Source organism: Podarcis cretensis (assembly GCF_951804945.1).
Source record: "Podarcis cretensis genome assembly, chromosome: 7".
Lineage (NCBI taxonomy): Eukaryota > Metazoa > Chordata > Lepidosauria > Squamata > Lacertidae > Podarcis > Podarcis cretensis.
Window position 1 is genome coordinate 18,432,503 of NC_137176.1, and position 22,093 is coordinate 18,454,595.

At 42.4% G+C, this 22,093-nt stretch overlaps 1 protein-coding gene across 4 annotated transcripts in view; it reads right to left on the reverse strand.

The window, feature by feature from the left end:
- The window catches only part of CDH12 (cadherin 12), a 678,501-nt gene that overhangs the window by 64,807 nt on the left and 591,601 nt on the right, over window positions 1-22,093 (reverse strand). For all 4 annotated transcript variants that reach the window (XM_079984946.1, XM_079984947.1, XM_079984949.1 and 1 more), the window contains 2 exons: window positions 13,243-13,362; window positions 4,816-4,983 (listed from right to left, as the gene is read on the reverse strand). In XM_079984946.1, the coding sequence (XP_079841072.1) occupies window positions 4,816-4,983; window positions 13,243-13,362 (288 nt within the window). The remainder of the gene's footprint in view (window positions 1-4,815; window positions 4,984-13,242; window positions 13,363-22,093) is intronic.

Consider the following 22,093-nt stretch of genomic DNA (forward strand, 5'->3'; position numbering starts at 1 on the left):
GTCTGCTCTGAAGTTAGGATATTGCTGCAGACTCCCATCGAAATGCGACACAAGGCTCCCTCCTCTCTTCCTGAGCCCAATCCCCTCTGATTTGGCTCCCGGTGGCCCCTGTTTAGTCAACATTTCCAACCTGGTTTGCAGATCCTTGCAGACAGCATCTGATTCCTCTTCTCTCCTCCTTGCCGCTAGTATTTCTGCGTTAAGTTGTGCAACGGCGTCTTGCAAAGCTGCCAGTCGTTCTTCTGTAGTCATCTTGTGCTGCTTTTGTGAGCTCGCGAAGCACCAATCTTCACCCCCCCCCCCGCGTCCTCTCACGTTGCAAGGTTCTTTGAAAGAGACGGGACTTACTGTCAGAGCTGCCTCCAGGTCCCAGCTCACAGAGGACCAACACTAGGCTGTAGTTATGTACAAAAGTCTTTATTGAGGTTCAGTTTCCATTTTAAAGCCGCAGCGCACAGCTCTACGTCTCGACCTTAGACCGGCGAAGTCCCGTCTGAGTCTCCGCCCCTTCCACACCAGTTTAAGACTCTCGCTTTGCTCCACCTCTTCCTAAGTTCCTTTCTCCTCTGGGCCCTCCTGCCCGCTAGGGTTTCATCCTTTCTGGACTCCTCTGACGCTGACCCTGATGATTCTTGCCCCTCCTTCCGGCGGGCTTTAGGACCTGGTTCCCTATCCGGGCTACCTTCTGTGCCGCTCGCCTGTACATTTGAACTTGGCGCGCACGCCCAGCCTGCAACTTTCCTCTTGACCGTTCCCTCGCTCTCCGATGGAGGCGTGGCCAACCCTGACTCATCTTCTCTCACTGGTGGTGCATATGTGGGCTCTGATACCTGGGACTCCTCCCCCCCACTACGCTCTGGTGGGGAAGCTGGTCCTGATTTCCAACTGCTGCTCTGGGAGTCCCCGCTGGCCCCTTGCTTCTGGGGTGTCCCCTTTGGGTCCCCCCTTGCCCTGCCCATCGGCGCCCCCTTCTGTGAATCTTCCGATTCGCTGGAGAGGCTCATGGAATCTATCGGGCTGCTGTCATCTTCTCCTACGCTGCCCTCGGATTGCTCCCCCTCGCTCTCCATCTCCTCTCCTCCCTGCGCTCCCGCTGAGTCCCTGACAGTAAGTGACTTCCTTGTGGGGGAGAAATGAACTGAGTCACCACTTAATGGAAGCACATAGTGGCAATACTACAAGCTAATATAAATAGATTGATATTCCTTCCTTCCCTCACCCCTTATTATTATTCTAACCACCACCTCCTGTTATGACTCCTTCCCATGAGACATGCCAAAACAACTTAAAATATAACATATATAAAACAGTCAACATATATAAAAATAGTTAAAACAGTTGCATATATAAAAACTATTTATTATTTTCAATTAGATTATTTTCAATTAGTGCAACAAGCCTGATAAGTTTAGTCAGCCTTATAAAACTCTTTATAGCCTTCCTTGAAATTCCATGGAATTTTCACTGACATAGAAACCTTCATTTTCAGTTCCACTGGAGGTGATATTCTGTGGCGACTCAACATTTCTCCTTTCCCCAGAGAGAAAGTTTTTAAACTAGAGCTCTCTGTGATGTGGTGAGATTTCATTTGTTTCATCTGGGCTCCGAGTTGTACAATTTGTTCCCCAGATGAATGAAATGGAAGCGCTACAACTTCCATGTGTGGGCTGTTGTTACATCAAAAATGAAACATGAGAACCAACTCCGCTTGACCAAAGACAGTGGGAGAAAAATCCCCAGCTGCTGGAACTCTGAGAGTGAGATCTTAGGGAATGGGAACTTGGGAGAAGCTCCATAGTATGAGGGAGGGGAAAGTGGAAGAAAAATTGAAATTGACTGGAGGGGGGAATAAATCTCATTCAGCTCCAAAACTGACTAGGTGGTCAGCTGTTCAAACAAGCCCACCCCATAGGGGAGTGCACAGGAAGGCAGGGTTTTGAACCATCATATTTGCTTCTGATACCAGGTCCCTCCCCACTTCAGACAACTTTGGATATAACCAAGTTCACCTTGAGTCTAAAACAGAACCTTGCTTTAGAAATTCAGTGCAAATGCACACGGTTGTTGCCAATGTCAGAAATACTCCTGGTAGACCCATTGAAATTAACAGAAATGATTAGCCTATGTCCATTCATTTAAATGCTTCTGCTCCGAGTGCAATTTACTTAGGTTACAACGCACAACTTTTGCTTTAGGGAGTGAAAATAATAATGGACTTGCCTTGCACCTCTAATTTCGCAACAGGCCAAAAGCCAGAACCAAGTGCTACACAAAACACACCCCTTCATCTCTCTCTCTCTCTCTCTCTCTCTCTCTCTCTCTCTCACACACACACACACACACTCACGACAGTGCTGCTCTACCCTAGGAGAGTTTGGGGAAAGAAAAGAAGGATGAGATATATAGGAAGTCACAGTGAGGTTTTAGGAACCTCCAGGAGATGGGATGCCCAGTATTCAGACCTGAAGATGCTCCTAAAGATGTCATCACTGATGATGTCATACACTGGCCTAGATCTAAGAATGGCTCATGTTCCAAACTGCTGAAGTGACAAGCACTTGTCCCCTTTGAAGACCAACTTGCTTTTCAGCAGAGGGGGCCACCGCAAAGGAAAACAGTCAGAAATTCAGAATGATTTGGGCCAATCTCTTAACTGGCCCTACAAGAAAATACCTGAAGAAACCAGAGATGAGATTAATTTGGAATCTACTGAGAAAAGCAAGCAATAAATTATATTCATGCCCCTTTCAGTATGAACAATATATGACATATTAGAGAATATAACCCCCCAGTAAGTCCTGGTGTAGGCAAAATTTGCCTCCGTCTGCAGAGCTATTCTAGTTCAGCTGCAGCTGTAGCAGTTTCTTTTGTGGGATCAATTTTATGGGTGAAAACACCTAAAGTTACCCTACTTCCCACTAAAGTGTCTCTTCTGATTAAACCCTCCACAGTTCAGCAAAGCATTCCATGACATGATTGCCGTAGCTCATGCAAATTTTCTCGTTCAATATTACTTCCTTGCCCCAGTCTGCATCTCACAATTTCTCTCTCGCGTACTCTCCTCTATTCCCACAAAGGCTGACAGCTATTATTTGGCTTTTGTGACATTCTATGCGGTAGAGGTGAAAGGTTTTCAACTTGAGCTGCGTGCGGAAGGGAAGTCGGGGTAGAAGTGTTGGTTTTTCCGAGGGCAAATGCATTGCCAAGGAGGAAACCGCTCTGTATTCACGGCCACAGAGCTACAAGATTAGTTCCCTGGAAGTGTAAAGAAAAAACCCCATGACATCTCTGCTGAACAAAATAAAAATAAAATAGAGAACGAGTGTTTGACATGTGTGTTTGCTAGCACTCTTTTCCCTTTGCACTTGGAAATGCCTGGGTCTATTAAGCCACAGCATCTATTACAAAGCAATATTCAGGGCCTGCTTTAAGCAATAGCAGGAACAGTCAAAAGCACTGCTGGAGAGAAGACTATATGAAACCAGGCATCTGGGAAAATGCAGACCTCTGCCTGAATTCTTTGGAGAGGTCAGATGTTGCACATAACAACTTGAAAATCAGGTGCTTTGCGGAGAAGCAGGGTAACGGTTGGAAATGTGTTGGGGGGGGGGGAGAAAATGTTGACTACTTTGGTGTTTCAGAAATACAAGGTGATTCATAATGAAGTATACAGTTTCCAGATGCTGTAAAACAGTAACAGGCAACGACACAGACCACAACTGTGAACCGTGAGGCAGATGTACTCATAAAGTTTGTGTTCCGCTACTGAGGAAAATGACGTAGGTGATAGTGTGCGTCTCACGTAACTAGTCAGGCAAAATGGCTGTGTCTGCAGTGGAGAAGGCATGTTTTGTTCTTGAACTGAGCAGAACGGAATCTGTAACTGTTGTGCAATGGCATTTGTGACTGTTTCTAAAAAAAAAACCTTTAAACATTTCCCTATAATTCTGTTACAGGTAACATAAGATATATAATATTCTTCTTTTTTATAGTGCGTTGAAACTGTATACTTCATTATGAATCACCCTAAAGGTAAAGGGACCCCTGACCATAAGGTCCAGTCGTGGACAACTCTGGGGTTGCGCTGCTCATCTCACTTTACTGGCTGAGGGAGCTGGCGTACAGCTTCTGGGTCATGTGGCCAGCATGACTAAGCCGCTTCTGGCAAACCAGAGCAGCGTACGGAAATGCTGTTTACCTTCCCACCAGAGCAGTACCTATTTATCTACTTGCACTTTGATGTGCTTTCAAGCTGCTAGGTTGGCAGGAGCAGGGACCGAGCAACAGGAGCTCACCCCATCATGGGGATTCAAACCACTGACCTTCTGATCGGCAAGCCCTAGGGTCTGTGGTTTAACACACAGCGCCACCTGCGTCCCTATGTACCGTATCACCCTGTATGTGCTTAATTATAAGCAGATTTAAGGAATCTCCAGTAAGCATTTCAGAGCCAATCTAGAAACAGTTTCACTCACCACAGATCTGAGATTAGCTTCCTTCCCCAGCGGTTTCATTTAACAATACTTGCGGAAGCTGGTACCTTCTGAATGTTTTGTGCCAGTGTGGTCAATGGTCAAGTGATGGCCTTGACTCATACAATGTTGCAACAGATAATGCATTGGGGCAGGGGCAAGGGAGGGATACAATGTCTAGATCAGCTCTCCACTGGCAAAAGTTTGTCTTAATGTCATGCTATAAATTGAACCATGTGGAACCATGCTCCCATAGCACAAGTCACTTTGAACATTCATCAGAGTGATATAGTAAACACAACCATTTTCATCTAGAATGTTACTCATAGGTGATAGAACTTACTCTTGGGAAATCTGGGCGGATTGTCATTGACATCGGTGAGAGTGATGTTCACCGTAGTAGTTCCAGCCAATCCTCCAAGCTGGCCTCCCATGTCCTTGGCCTGAATGAGAACCTGATATTGCTCTTTGACTTCTCTGTCCATGTTTGGCAAGGCTGTTCGTATGACACCTTTTAAAAGAAACAAAATGAAGTTTCTCTGTGAGGTAGCAGAACATTTACGAGACAGAATACTGTACCCACGGCATCAAATTCATAGCATTGTTTGGCACTGAACAGTGTTCACAGAAAATGAACATTAATTGGATGCATACCACTCTTATGCTAGTAGACAATAAAACAGGAGCTTTAAAAAAACTATTTAAATTGGGAAGGGGGGCACACACCATTGGGTGTTGGTTGTTTGGTTGTTTGGCAATAATCAGAGGTACTTTTTGAGTGAGGGTAGATAGATAGATAGATAGATAGATAGATAGATAGATAGATAATTTATTACGGTTGGGCACCAGCTTATAAAACACACTTGGAGGTATAATCCCAGAAGGAAAACAAACATTTAAAACAATGTACAACAATAAATTTAAAATTTATAAATGTGATAAGCGTATAGACACTTAAAACTTTAAGATAAGCTACCACAGAGAGATGACCCAGAGTCACCCATGGAACCGAATTTGGGGATGTTCTTAATGAACTAGTTTGGGTCGGGGGATGGTCTGCGCCTACAGATCTGTACACAGAATCTGGCGACCATCCGGGTTGTCTTATGATCTTTGCCTAACAGGAAAAGGTCAAATTTTTGCTTTTCCAGGAGGCCAGTGAGCCTCACTAGCAGGGATCAATGGTCTCACTACGTGCCTCTTCATAAAAGGGACATCTAAAGAACAAGTGCTCTGGGCTTCCTATCTCCCCCAATGGACAGGCACAAAGTTTCTGAGCCTATGGGACTTTTTAAAAGGATCCTTCCAGGACCAGCGAGGGCTGAGCCGAGCTTCTGGCGAGTGTAAAAGCCCTTCTTGCATTTTTGGATACGAGAAAGAAGAGATATGCTGCTGGTATGGCTATATATCTCTCAATTTCTCCCATTTTGAGGGAGAGTATATAGAAAAGGCAGGGAACCCATGCAAAACATGGTTCCTCAGCACTCCCCATACATGACATCAAGTATGGGGCAAGTAAGAGGGGTTCAAAGGAACAAGTGGAAGCTGAAAGTGGGCTCCTGAGTGCTCCTTTTGCTGCAGCATAGCACACTCTCAACCACACATCAGCCGATGCATGGTAGCAGCATGTCTTGCTGAAAGAGGCGAAAGCAGTTTCCTCCCCTACCCCATTTGTCTGCCCAACAAAATCTCTTTGCGCCTTTCCACCAAAATTTGAGCTCAGCCTACAACTAAGTTAGCCTGAAAAGATAATGCCTGGTGAATTCATTCAATACATACACCAAACCAGTGTTTCCCAAACTTGGGGGTCTCCAGCTGTTTCTGGACTACAACTCCCATCATCCCTAGCTAGCAGGACCAGTGGTCAGGGTGATGGGAATTGTAGTCCAAAAACAGCAGGAGGCCCAAGTTTGGGAAACACTGCACTAAACAAAAGCAAAATCAATCAAACATCAGATCTTCATTATTAGGTGCCAGACAAAAATGTTCCTTACTAACCAGGCCTTTGATTCATCCTATGTCCTTTTAAAAATGTGGCTCTTTTTGGGGGGGATGTGTTATTGGGCTGTTGTTTTTATTTTGATTATATTTATTGTGTTTTTTATGTTGATCTTTTATGTGAACCGCCTTGAGACCTCCCGGTATAGGGTGGTATATAAATTCAATAAATAATAATAATAAATAGCTTTTAGAACAGATGTTTTCTCTGTTAAGGAGGAACTACCTGTATAAATCCCATGTGCACCAGTAGTAGCCTCTGTTTCAGCATACGCAGCTAAGACTGATGAGCCCCCATCCAGACTTTATTATATGCCATACCCCCAATAATGGACGAGAGACTTCTGCCTTCATCATTCCAGCTTGACAAAAGCCCTCTCAACAGCCCCAAATGACAGGACACCCCAGAGGTTTCTGAATCCGTTTCATTTGCACTGGAAGAGGCACCTGCCAGGTGTGAAGTTGCATCTTTCGTGATGCTTTGGATCTGAGCAGAATTGCTTCCTGTGGAGAGTTGCAGAAGCTGCTGAGTCAGTGTCTTGTTGGAGGATGGTACTGGCAAGGATGCAGGCTTTGCTGGGTGGCACAGAGTGAGGGAGAAGCTCTTTGGGATCATAGTATGGGGGCTGCAGCCCAAAATTTAATAAATAATCAGCCTTCTCAAACATATGAAGAAACAAAGGAAAATGCTCTGAACTTGCCTGATCTAATGATCTAGTATAACACTGTGATTATATTTATTCATGCACTGTATCAAAAATATCATCAAGTAGTTTTAAATCTAGCCAAAGTCTTCCTAATGAACAATTGTCTGTCATCTCACTACAGATGTACTCAATCAAGCAATGATTTCCTCCCCTGGGTTGATGTCCAAAGGCTTGTTCCAATTTTTATTATGTAATAGAACTCGGTCTTCAGTTTTTTGTTTTGTTTTTGTTTTAAATCAATGATAATAATAGTCATGTCTGAAAGAGCTCATGAGCAATATTCTCTTCCTTCTCTCATTTTTTTTACAAATTAAAAGTCTAAGTTAAAATGAGAAACAGTCTCTTCAAAAGCAGGTGTTCATGAGCTGTGCCATAATCACTTAACCAGAGCAAATTATTATGTGCAGTTTATTCCCAAGAAAAAGAGAAAATATTTAATTATTTGCCTGCACCTTGCCGAACGACATAAGGGATCTATACCATGGCTCTGTCTATAGAATTTTCTTGACTGCAGTAAAAATCTGATCTGTGACATTAAAAAAAATACAGACTCATAGGCAGGGGACAGAGAACTAGGGATAATGGTATTTTGTACAAAAACAGAGGCCAAATATTTGGACAGGGGAAGCAAAATATTTAGTTCTAATCCATTTGCAATGAAAAAATCTTATCATGTAGCCCAGGTATGGCCAAGCTTGCCCCCCCCCCCCGATATTTTGGGACTACAACTCCCATCATTCCTAGCTAACAGGACCAGTGGTCAGGGATGATGGGACTTGTAGTCCCAAAACATCTGGAGGGCCAAGTTTGGCAATGCCTGATGTAGCCCTAGACATATCACTCAACATTTACTCAGAGTAGACCCATTGCAATTAACAACCATGACTAATGTAGGGTCATTAATTCCAATTAGTCTACTCTGAGTATGAGTTAGTGGAATACAAACCATACTGCTGATCATCTGTACATGCAAAAATTATTAAATCTAATTGTTCTGATCCACGGGGTCATGAAGAGTCGGACACAACTAAACGACTAAACAACAACAAATCACTATGAAGGCATGAGTGGCATGTGATCTGACAGCCTCTGTCAGGCTTCTTAGAGGTCAGGAATCACAATGCAGTACACATTTGCAAATGTTATCCTCTAGGGATCCCTGTTTCCATTATATGCACATGGCCAGCTTCGTGGAACTAACTATCAATGTATAAAATCATGATTCTTCAAAAGCGGGTGGTGGAATCTGAAGCTGCACCCCAATACTACAGAAATGTGAATGTTTTAAAGGACCAACTCTCTAGAGAAAAGGTGAGTATTTCATGTACATGACCCCAGTCAAGCTTGCAAAAATCTATCATCTGCCCGATAATAAATGTTGGAAATGTAAAGAGACTGAAGGTACATTCTTTCACCTCTGGTGGACGTGCCCAAGGATTAAGGCTTTCTGGAAAATGATCTATAATGAATTGAAAAAGGGATTTAAATATACCTTCTTGAAGAAACCAGAGGCCTTTCTCCTGGGTATGGTCGGCCAAGTGGTGCCAAAGAAGGATAGAACTTTTTTTATGTATGCTACAGCAGCAGCAAGAATACTCATTGCAAAGCATTGGGAGACACAAGACCTACCCACCCTGGAAGAATGGCAGATGCAAGTAATGGACTATATGGAATTGGCTGAAATGACCGGCAGAATCCGAGACCAGGGAGAAGAGTCGGTGGAAGAAGATTGGAAGAAATTTAAAATCTATCTACAGAAACACTGTAAAATTATTGAATGTTAATGACGTTGGAATAAAATGAAGTGGTTCTAGTAATAAGGTAAAATAAGAATATGCAAGAAGGGATGGATATCAGATGAAAATTTGAAGTTAGAACATGTGAAGATAAATAATTAAGGGTAAAATATGAGGTTATGAATTTGCTGAATAAATTTTTAAATGGAATACAAAAAGGGAGGTGTGAGGAAGTCATGAAAATAAATGAATAAATGAATGTAAGATATTATAAAAGAGGGATTTTTAGTTTTTTTAGTTTTTTTTCTTTTTATGTTAATTTTTTTGGTTTTTGTATCTTTGTATATTTTTTCTTGTGTGTTATTATTTTGTAACTCTTTTCTGTTAAAAAATTAATAAATATTATTTAAAAAAGAAAAGAAAAGGTGAGTATTTCTCCTTTCTGTGGCCTCCCACCTGCTGTCAACCCTGGATTCTTGGGCAAGCACAGAAGAATGCAGAAGTACATGACTTGTATTGGGAATACAGGGGAAAGCCACCCATGAGATTTTGGATTCCAGCTAGGGTTCTGCAGGCTTATGGCCAATAAAAACCTCTGCTTCCATAGCAGGAACCTGCTCAAGTTCCTTAGCAGCTATGGGCTCAACCAGTTCATTTACCTCTGTCTGTGAGCTTAAGGCAGAGGAGAAGCTTATATAAAGAACAGGAAAGGAAAGCGATCAGTCCCAACGGGGAGCAGTGGAGAAAGACAAATCACTGGGAAAGCTGCCTAGACCCCCAGAAGGATAATGGCTTTCAGATAGGGCTATTGTGGTTTAAGGAGAAGTGGATTGAACAAGCTCCCATGCTTTGAGACCACCCATCTCCAATGACCATGGCATTTTTTCCCCAGTGTGAAAATCCCCAGCTTCTGAGTGAAAATAATTAATGAAGGTGGCACTGAGAACAAAAGCAGAAAGAAGCGGAGCAGGGGATCCTGGGGAAATCTTTGTTGTCATCATTCATCTCATCCAGAAACTTTATATAACACACGTATAGCCTGGATTTTAACACCTCTGTATTGTCAGCGAGATCTAATTAAAAGAAGAACATTAAAGGAAGAGATTTTTATCCCCTAGAGCCCGAGGAAGGGAGGAAAACACACACATCCTCATCCTAATTTAAAAAGTAAACTCTCTGATTCACACTTGCGATATCATCTTTTGTTAAAACAGGGTATATTTGACAGAGGACATGACCTCTACAGTGCCTGCACTGACAGTGTTATGCTGTTTCCACCTCCAGTCATTGATTAGCCAGGAAGCCAGGGTCTTTAACACTCCATCTGACATTCAAGGAGAGGTTTGCAGGGAAAAGAAATTCCATTTGCAGAAAGGGGGCAGGCAGGCAAGCTCTTTCTTACGTTGCATTCAAGGCACATAATTGGCAGAATTTAGTGCAGAGCATTTTGGTTAAGTCATTGAATTATTAAATACAGAAGCAGGAGTGACATTTCGGAACACAGGGCAAGATATGCAATTAACTGTCATCCTGTCCCAGGAGCATTTCTGGGTCCCTCTACCAGAACATCTAGTGGACTCTGAACAACAGCCTGACATTACTGCTTGTCTCCCATCCTCCAGGCCAGACAAATGCCAAAAGCAAGCAGCTGGGGAAAGGCAGGTTTCCCACTGAACACCAATGTTCATTAAAAGCCTGGTTTATTCCAGATTAATAAACATTTCCTGTAGCATCCAAGCAGTGCTGCACACATGCTCAGAAGATCCTAGCTAAAACTCATGTGCAGAATATAGCCTACTGGAAATTTGGCTCAGGGTATGATTAAACCAGATTAACAGGGGGGGGGGGGAATATCATCATGCATTGAGCTTTCATATTATATTAAACCTTTTGTCTATGTTTGGATAGCGCAGTAAACTACGCTTTATTGTGTTAGGAATGAGCCTGAAGTTCATGCATTCTCCTTTCCATCTCCCATTCCAGTTCTGCCACGAAGATGAACTCAGAAGCCTTTGCTTGTGTTTTTGATTGACCATAGTTTAGCATTATATTCAAATCCTACACTGTGCTTAATCTTAACTATGGTTTGTTGAAAGAAGTCAGCTTCATAACTGCATACCCTCCAATATTTGTCTGAGGAAATAGGGGCATCCTATTCTATAAGAATAATAATATTTATACTCTACCCATCTGACTGGGTTGTCACAGCTGCTCTGGCCGGCTTCCAACATATTTAAAAACATAATGAAACATTAAAGAGTTTCCCTATACAGGGCTGCCTTCAGATGGCTCAAGGGTCGGATAACTCCAGACACCCCCCCCCCAATTCCTCCAATGAAAACAGGGATGTCCTAAGGAAAAGTGGGACATTCTGGGATCAAATCAGAAACTGGAATGGCTTCTGTAAATCTGGGACTGTCCCTGGAAAATAGGGACACTTGGAGGGTCTGTAACCCACAGTTTAAAGTGGCTTGTTTCAAACAACCCATGCTTAAAGTAACCACAGTGTGTTGAATTTGCATAACACAACCAACTGTGGTTAATCAAAATCAGAAATTAAAGCTTCCAAATGCCTCCTCCTGGCCATGCTGAAGGTGAGGGGTGGAGTGGTGGCACAGAAGCCTGAGGCTTGCCATTGTTCATTTGCATCACAGTAAACCTTTGTTTAATATGTTGACTCAATGTAGCATTCGGAGTTGGTCTGCTATATAAGCCACAGTCGAATTCTAAGTCAGATTCAAATTGCTGATGGTTAAATGTACCATCAGAAGGGGTGGTGGTGGGGATTTGTACAGAGAAACCTAGCATGTCAGTGTGCTTACCCTCTTCCCTGACATTCTAGTTTTCTATGTCAATGGCCCTTTTATTCAGGGAAACATTTAAACTTGTGATTCCAGCCCCCATCGGCTGGAAATGATACAATTCAGCAAGATGTGCACAATTTCTGCAAACAGCTGTTATGTTTCAATCAAGGGGCATGGGAATTGTGTTTATTATGTAGCAGTCACTGTATCTGGGGTGTGGGGAAGGCATTCACAGGGAAGAAGCAGCACACAGGAGTTCTCCCTCCTAACTTGCAATGAAGTTGCTTAGGATTGCAACTGGAGTCACTGACATCTATAACAAATAGCTGTCAGCTGTTATCTGGTATAAAGCAACCTTCTGCAGTATGTTAAGTGTTGTAAACGATAGGCTGAATTGTATGGGCTCCATTCTACCTGTGAAGTTATTTTTGTGAGGTGGCACAGATGTGGCAATTTCAAACATGGTAACTGCACCCATTTTTTTTTTTTTGAACCTTTGTGGGCAGTATTGGAAGAATTGTTTATTTGTAAATTCTCATGGAAAGGGACCCAGTCCGCAATGCTTGGATTAATGAATGGCTCAGAATGCAGTTCTCCAGATCTCATGTGCTGAATTTTTCAATGAAGTTCTTGGCACAGAAAAGTAACCAAAGGCATAAAAAATAAAAATCTTTAGATATGCATATTTTTGTAAGAAAACTGTTGTTGTTTAGTCGTTTAGTCGTGTCCGACTCTTTGTGACCCCATGGACCAGAGCACGCTAGGCACTTCTGTCCTCCACTGCCTCCCGCAGTTTGATCAAACTCATTCTGGTAGTTTCAAGAACACCATCCAACCATCGCATCCCCTGTCGTCCCCTTCTCCTTGTGCCCTCCATCTTTCCCAACATCAGGGTCTTTTCCAGGGAGTCTTCTCTTCCCATGAGGTGGCCAAAGTATTGGAGCCTCAGCTTCACGATCTGACCTTCCAGTGAGCACTCAGGGCTGATTTCCTTAAGAATGGAGAGGTTTGATCTTCTTGCAGTCCATGGGACTCTCAAGAGTCTCCTCCAGCACCATAATTCAAAATGTAAGAAAATACATCCAAAAATGTATTTTTGAATATGCATTTATATGTGTGTTTTCTTTTTTGTGTTATTCACTCAGGATAATGCCAAAAAAACAGTGAACATCATATGAATTAGCACATGGGAAATTGGCATGGACTGTGAAGTGGCTGATCCATCCATCCTTTACCACCTGGAAGCTGTTTTACAAAATTTCCCATATGGAACACTGCCTGTTCATTTCTCTGATAGACCTTTATTTTCATTCAGCAGAGCAATCCTTGTATTTGTTGAATTCTGAAAAGGCAATTCTACTTACCTTGTGTTAATGGGAAACAGCTGATGCTTTTCCACAAACAATAATACTGTCACATTTTCTTCCACTGTCATCGGACAAAGACTGTTCAGGTGGGCATCTAATCACTTTGATATTTGAAAGTGGGAAGCAATACGATTCTCCCTGGCAAATATGTTCATTACCTGTCTTGGGATCAATGGAGAAATATGGCTGTCCCTGAAGGATGCTGTAAACCACTCTGGCACTGTTTCCATAGGTCGGGTCATCAGCATCGGTTGCTTTGACCTGTAGCACATATGCCCCTAAGAAAAGGTGAAAAGAGGGAGAGAGAAAATGGTTTCATTTAGTACCGTATTGACCCGAATATAAGCCGCACCTTTAAAATTCAAGGGGGGGGGGGAGAGAAAAAAGACAATACCCAAATATAAGCAGCTCCCTTAAAACTCTGCAGGCACTCACACCCATTCCGTTTTACCGTATGTCTGTTTCAGCAGCCATATCGTAAAAGCCAGTTTTTGTAAGGTCGTGAATTTAAGCAGCACTTTAACTTTTCATAGTCAGAATTTAGAAAAAAAAGGTGCTGCTTATATTCAGGACAATGCGGTAATACAGTTTCACTCCTGTGGATCTAGTTTTCTGGATGAAGTAATATTCAAGGTGAACACTCAAGGTATGCTTAAAACAAGCTTCAATACAAATGGGTCAAAGCAGATCAATGAGCACAAGAAGAACCCTGTTGGATCAGACTGAAGACCCATTTAGTACAGCATCCCTTTCTCACATTGTCCAACCAGATGGTGTGGAAAGCCTTGCAGGCAGGACCGACAGGCAAACAGCACTCTCCAGGCGAGGCACATCTCCTCTGATCATGAAGGCAGCAGGTAGCCCACATAAGTAGTAGATATCAATATCTTATCCCCTGTTTGTGTTTCCCTCATTTCCTTTGTAAAAGCTGCAGAATGTCTGGCTAACTGATAGGTGCTGGGAGTGCAAATTATTTGAGCCAACGACTGTGTTCTCTTAGGGTTAAATGTCAAAACTTACATGCTGGCAGTGGGCGGGGCAGGAATGAAAGGTGAGTGGCGCACCTTTTTGTCTCTCTGCAAATCCCTCCCCTCCATGGTGTTTCCCATCTTACCACTTGAATGAAAGAAGACCAAGGTAGCCTTAGGGCAGGCATAGGCAAACTCTGGCCCTCCAGTCAAAACAAAATAAAAAAATTCCTTCCAGTAGCACCTTAAAGACCAACTAAGTTAGTTCTTGGTATGAGCTTTCGTGTGCATGCACACTTCTTCAGATACACTGACTAGTGTATCTGAAGAAGTGTATCTGAAGAAGTGTGCATGCACACGAAAGCTCATACCAAGAACTAACTTAGTTGGTCTTTAAGGTGCTACTGGAAGGAATTTTTTTATTTTGTTTTGACTATGGCAGACCAACACGGCTACCTATCTGTATCTGGCCCTCCAGATGTGACAGATGCATCAAGTTCTGTTCAGCAAGGACATTCTTTATTTGGGGACATTTTTTGGTTTCTGCAAAATCGCTGTCTGTCACTGTTTCATCCTATTGTTGCCATTTAGGGGTGCTTGGTTAACATTTTGTTAGCATGAGTTGATGGACCTATCGTTGTTCAAGTTCCAGCTCCGTCCCCAAGGTCTCTAGAAGTTAAATCCCTGAGTGGCAGGAGGGTGGGCTCTGTTGTCTCTAGTGCCTATACATCTAAGTGTGTGTAGATGGACACTGATACCATGTAGTAGTGCACACCATGCCATTTCATTTGCTGCAACTGCTGGGTATGTTTTGAATTGTTTACCTATTGTAGGGCAATTGTGTTCTCCTAGTCCAGGCATCCCCAAACATGGCCCTCCAGCTGCTTTGTGACTACAATTCCCATCATCCCTGACCATTGGTCCTGTTAGCTAGGGATGATGGGAATTGTAGCCCCAAACATCTGGAGGGCTGGAGTTTGCCTATGCCTGCCCTAGGACCACAAATTGTTCCCCTGGCTTAAGGGCTTGGTGTTGTGTAGGTAGAGGCAGTTAAGGGCTGCTCCTGAGATTGACCAAGCCCACCTTCCTCTAAGGCTCACTAATCTTGCCACACTACAACTTCCTACAATATACACCTCCAACCTTTCAACTGGGTATGTGTAGATACTCTAGAGGAGACATCTATTGACAAGTGAATACATTTTCCCAATTGCATTTGGCCAAGCCAAGGTTGGGGTGACAGAAAGGAACTGACTCAGAGTGGTCTATTCAGAACATCATAGAGTTAAAAGGTGGGGGAATATCCTGTCATTCTATACATCTTTAAGGAACTTCAGGTGGAATGCAACAAGTGGCATTCATGTTCTGTAATGCACATGTACATTTCTGATATTCACTAGCTGTGCCAGAGTATAAAATCTGGCCATTCTGCATTAGCTTTCCTCTTAAAACTGCAGGGTGGTGTTCTTATTATTCATATGGCTGCTCTAAAAATGTAACACTTGCAGTGGTAATATTGCCAAATATAGCAGGCTGTCACCCAAAAAAAGAACAGCCTGTCCTTATTTCTGTATTCCAGCAAAATCAATCAACATCCATCCACCTTGCTGCCTTGCCCTCAACTTCTGTGTCCCCCCCCATGAAAGAACTGCAAAGGAGATTTAAGGATTCAGTATATTGCAATTCAGATCAGGAAGGCCTTAGATGCAGACTGCATTTTCCTGACCTGTCATTGGCAAAGCCTTATGACCGTGAAAGTATATGGAGCATCTGTAAAGAGAGATGCTGACATTGCCTGTCTTTTAGGGGAGGGGGAAATTACCAATTATGTGCTGTAAAGATAAACTCCTGAAGTTGATTCCTCCATAAGTAATATGAGAAAGAAATATTTGACCTAGAGAAGAGCTTTTTTCTAACTTGCTACATTTGTGTCTGGGCTGCCCCTGATAACAGAATGAGCTTGCTGGCTCCATCAGTATCTCAGCTGTTAGAAAGAGCATTCCCATCTCCTGCTATACATTCCTGAAAATGTATATATCTTCTCTTTTCCAACTGTCTGAAGTAACATTCTTCACATAAACAGTCCAGCCAATCTGTGTTATGAATAATAGCAAGTCAGGATTTTATTTATACATGTCCTCTACATGTTAGAGAGGGATATATACAAAATGGGAAGAAAATGTATTCGTATTTTGTGCAGGCCCATCTAGTACCAGAAATGATATTTGCATGCAAGCATGAAAAATTAGATGTATTTTGAAAAATCTCAATTCAAAGTTATGAATGAGGGGTTTTTAAAGTGAAAAGTAAACATATTTCCTGATTGCAAAATAAAAATGCTTTAAGTTATGTTACGTTTCTCAATTGTTTTGATTTTCAAACATGAAATCTCATAACTGTTAAATGTTAAATACCAATAACCATCTCATGTTCTTGCTAGAATAATCTCCCCTCCCACCACAATATCATTGTCAAATGCTAACTAATGTTAAAAATGAAAAGGGATGCGGGTGGCGCTGTGGGTAAAACCTCAGCGCCTAGGACTTGCTGATCGCATGGTTGGCTGTTCGAATCCCCGCGGCGGGGTGAGCTCCCATCGTTCGGTCCCAGCTCCTGCCCACCTAGCAGTTCGAAAGCACACTTAAGTGCAAGTAGATAAATAAGTACCGCTTTATAGCGGGAAGGTAAACGGCATTTCCGTGTGCTGCGCTGGTGCTGGCTCGCCAGAGCAGCTTCGTCACACCGGTCACGTGACCCAGAAGTGTCTCCGGACAGCGCTGGCCCCCGGCCTCTTAAGTGTGATGGGCGCACAACCCTAGAGTCAGACACGACTGGCCCGTACGGGCAGGGGTACCTTTACCTTTATGCCAACTATCAATTATGACAAACCATCTATGCTATTTACCAAGGACATATACCATATACCAACTTTTCAAATCATTTCAAGCTATTTTCTGGGAAACCTTGGTTCAGCAGAAGTTTATCAAGGGATTATTCAAGAGCAGCTAAACAACATCAGTTGCATCCAACAACTGATCATCCTATGCAATGCACAGTCAATATTCAGAAAATCCAAAATTACCAAAATTAGGTGAAGATCTGCAGCTCACCAGTAGAGCTCCATGTATGCAAAAGGTCCCAATCATTGACATCTTGATGTAGGGTTGGGGAAGAATCTGGTTAAAGGCCTCAGAGAGCCTCTGCCAGTCAACAGACATACTGAGTTGGATGGACTAATGGCTTATGACAATTTCTTCCTACACTTTCTAATACTCAGCATCCAAATCGAAAAAAGGGACAATTTTCCCCTTTTTAATCGCTATCTAGCATCAGTTCCTTTCCTAATATTATGAAAGGCAACATTAATTGATATATATCACTCATCCAGCCTTGGTTTAAGAGACATTTCATCACAATGTGGCATAGGAACACTTTGAACAAATTTAAATGACAAAGAGAACCTGCTTCTAATCTGGCATAACACTGATTGGTGCCATGAATCAGATATCAAAATCCTCTTATAGCGCAGTCCTAACTACACCTACTCAAAGGTAAATCTCATATGCATCTCACATAGACACGTACCATGCATCATACTGTTTGGAGGATAGGAGGCAAGATTCCACAGGTAAAAAATAAAATAAAATTGCATGCTACATCCCTGTCCTAGATAGTGAGAAGGGTAAATCAAGACAGAATTGCTTTCTAGCAGTCATCTCATTACTTTCCTGCCAGGGATACTACTCTGTAATAGCTCCAATGCATCACAAATCATTAGGATTTCTTTCTTCTTTTCCATGGATGGTAGAGTTTGGGGAGGGGGGAGGGGACCCAAAAAAATTCCCTCCCAAGACTTTTTTTCTTTAAAAGTAACCTTTTTATACAGTTCTGCCATGCTCAAGAAACTCTTAACTTTTTGAAAAAGATGAAAAGTCACAAGCGAACCTAAAAAAATATAGGAACCTGCTGCCACACTTTGCAGTCAATGTGCATGGTTTTTCTTAATTGCAAGAAGGTATTTACAATATTTATAAATTTAGTAAAAAATGCAGATTATGATTATGTATTTACAAGGCTATCTGGAAGTTTAGACAGTCCTCTGGCTTACCTAACATTTATCGTGTTTGCATGACTAAAGGAAATGCATTTGTTCAAATTAGCAGCTAATAGGCTGTACCCAGAATGCATGTTAAAAAGACTTGCAGGGACAAGAAAATTGGATTCCAGGTGGAAAAATCGAAATTATAAACAGAATTGTTAGAACCCAAAACTAAGATTTTGTCAAAGATGTATAACTTGCTGCTGAAATGGAACACTCAGGATGAAACGGTGAAGTCTGCTATGATTAAATGGGCACAGGATGTTGGACATAATATTATGTTTGCTGACTGGGAACAGTTATGGACCACCGGTATGAAATTTACAGCATGTAATGCCTTAAGAGAAAATATTATGAAAATGATTTACAGGTGGTACATGACCCCAGTCAAGCTTGCAAAAATTTATCATTTGCCCGATAATAAATGTTGGAAATGTAAAGAGACTGAAGGTACATTCTTTCACCTTTGGTGGATGTGCCCAAGGATTAAGGCTTTCTGGGAAATGAAAAAGGTATTTAAATATACCTTCTTGGAGAAACCAGAGGCCTTTCTCCTGGGCATGGTTGGCCAATTGGTGCCAAAGAAGGATAGAATTTTTTTCATTTATGCGACAACAGCAGCAAGAATACTTATCGCAAAATATTGGAAGACACAAGATCTACCCACTCTGGAAGAATGGCAGATGAAGATGATGGACTATATGGGATTGGCAGAAATGACTGGCAGAATCCGAGACCAGGGAGAAGAGTCAGCAGAAGAATATTGGAAGAGGTTTAAAGACTATTTGCAGAAACATTGTAAAATTAATGAATGTTAGAATGATGTTGGATAGAAATTAAGTGGTTTCCAGCTGTAATGCTTAAGAGTCATGGAAAATAAGATTTTGAAATAAGTAAAAACTAATGGTGAGGATTTGCTGAACTAATAATTTGAATTGGAATATAAGAAAGGGAGGTATGAGGAGGTCTGGAAAATAAGTTAAAAGAAAATAAGTAAATGGAAATTCTATGTGTTTTTAATTGTTTTTATTTTTGTATTTTTGTTGTTTCTTTTCTTTTTGTTTTACATTGTATTATTCTTGAAAATTTCAATAAATATCTTATTAAAAAAAAAAAAAAAGACTTGCAGGGACAGAACACCTCCCCCCCCCAAAAAAAAAATATTGTAGTGGGAAGAAGCACACAACCTTATTAGCAAGTATGTAAGTGCACAAGGGTTTGGATAACAATGGAAGTTTTCCGACTGAGTTTGCTCATCTTGCATTTTCAAATCCATGCTGTCAGTTTGCGTGACTGAAGAGGGGGCAGGAATGCAAAGGAATGCAAAGCCTTCAAGAAAAAAAACCACAAATACATCTTCTAGTTGTAAAGAAATAGCTGATTGAACATTAGTGTGAGAAGAAGTACTGAAGGTCCCTGTCTATTATTAGGTGCCTCCATTGTTCTACCCCACTGGTGTGGGAACCTCTGGCCCATGGGTCAAATCTGGTCCACTAGGCTTCCTACTTGGTTTACTGGGCCATTTTCCCCTAAACCACACCTACCTGCCCCACACCTGACATCATACATGACATGAGGTGGGGCAGGTAGAGGATGCAGTTTGATCAGTTACATGTGTCAGTTGCCTGTTGGAGATTTGCTGGGCAGTAAATTTGGGCTTCCTAGTTTACTGCCGTGGGACGCGGGTGGCGCTGTGGTCTAAACCACTGAGCCTAGGGCTTGCCGATCGGAAGATCGGCGGTTCGTATCCCCATGACAGGGTGAGCTCCCATTGTTCAGTCCCAGCTCCTGCCAACCTAGCACGTCAAAGTGCAAGTAGATAAATAGGTATCGCTCCAGGTAAATGGCATTTTCATGTGCTGCTCTGGTTTCACCAGAAGTGGCTTAGTCATGCTGGCCACATGACCCGGAAAAACTGTCTGCGGACAAACGTCAGCTCCCTTGGCCAGTAAAGTGAGATGAGCGCCACAACCCCAGAGTCATTCGTGGCTGGACTTAACTGTCAGGGGTCCTTTACCTTTACCTTTAGTTTACTGCCACTTGAGATGGAACAGTAAAAATAAGAGAAGCTCTGTCCAAGCCCCTCCAAAGTAGGCCTCTGATTTTAATACATGCCACGTAAACAGCACCATCATTTGGCCTTTGGTCAAAAAAAAGCTTTGATGAGTCTCTTCTCGATTCTCCTCCCTCCATCTCCAAAATGCAGCATCAGCTTCAAAATATCCGAAAAAGCTCCTCAGCAGAATGCCACAAAGGGGTGGAAGGGCTGTCACACTTAGTTTGAAGGGTGGGAACAGAAATAGACGGATGCCCAGCATTTGAACATTAATGCAGCTCGACAACCGTAATGTCACTCAGAACATGCAGCACTCATGGCCATCAGCCCTTGCCTTTCAAAATCGGTAGCATCATCCAAAGACCAGGCAGAACAAGAGGACAGCCATGTGAAACATTTTCAGAGCCGATTTGCATACCGACTGATGCGTGCTCCTGGGTGGCTGTGTTGCCTTCAAAAAGCCAGGTGTGTGATAAAGAGACCTACGCATAGCATGACAAATGGCCTCCCAGAAATTGGACATGACACGAGAGCTCAAGGAGAAGCTTGCCATAAAACCACGATGGCCACTCTAATATGCAAAGCTTCCGACATGCTGCACTTCTCATAGATTAGCACTGCGCACGACAAAAAGAATTGCAAGTCTCAGCAGCAGCTCGGAGTAGGTCAGAAGGAAACAGAGGTGTAAAGTAAATGGGATTTGTTTCTGAACAAGCCGCACAAAGCAAGAAAAGTGACACCTCTAATTGCTTTAATTGACTAGTGGCCGGTGTGAGAGTGCTGTGCTATCTGATACACAAAACACTTTCTAATAAGAGTTGCTACAGAAATTGAGCCTAAAGAGGTAGTTTGAAGCAAATCTGGAGTGGCTGGGTGCTAAATACCTAAGAAATTGCAGGTGCTAAATACCTGAGGAATTCTATGGACTCTAACTGAATTGAAAACAAGGAGAACTCTGACAGGAACAAGGAAGATTCTCCCCATGAAAACAACAGAGGAATTTCAGAGCCCCAAAACTAAAAGCCCCAAATAAGTTCAAGAGCCAGGGACGCGGGTGGCGCTGTGGGTTAAACCACAGAGCCTAGGACTTGCTGATCAGAAGGTTGGCAGTTCGAATCCCCGTGACGGGGTGAGTTCCCATTGCTTCGGTCCCTGCTCCTGCCCACCTAGCAGTTCGAAAGCACGTCAAAGTGCAAGTAGATAAATAGGTACCGCTCCAGCGGGAAGGTAAACGGTGTTTCTGTGCGCTGCTCTGGTTCACCAGAAGCGGCTTAGTCATGCTGGCCACATGACCCGGAAGCTGTATGCTGGCTCCCTCGGCCTGTAAAGCGAGATGAGCGCCACAACCCCAGAGTTGGCCACGACAGGACCTAATGGTCAGGGGTCCGTTTACCTTTAAGTTCAAGGGCCAGTGACATTTCTCACTGAAGTCTTGAACCTCTCTGTTTTTTATTATCTTTTTACATTGTGTATGTACACACACACACACACACACACACACACACACATTACTAGCTTCTTACTACAATTTGGAGAAGGGACTTTTAAGATCTAGCCCCGTGGTTGTTAATCTGTTCTGGTAACAAAAAGGCCTCTGAGAATTAAGACTTTATTTTATCTCTTACAATCAGCAGTGTATTTCATTGAAAAAATGATGATGATGATGATGATGATTTTTTTTTTTAAAAAAAAAACTTATATTTGATTTTTTGCACCAGAAGCCCAATCAATGCCAAGTAGTCAGAAAATTCTTCTAATTGTTTTAAAGAAAGAAAGTAAGAAAGGCACTTAGAGATTTGTGGAAATATAGGTGCTTTATAAAGGATTTTGAATGAATGAATATACCGTTTTCCCCTTTGTATGAAACATTTTTTGTGCTATAGATA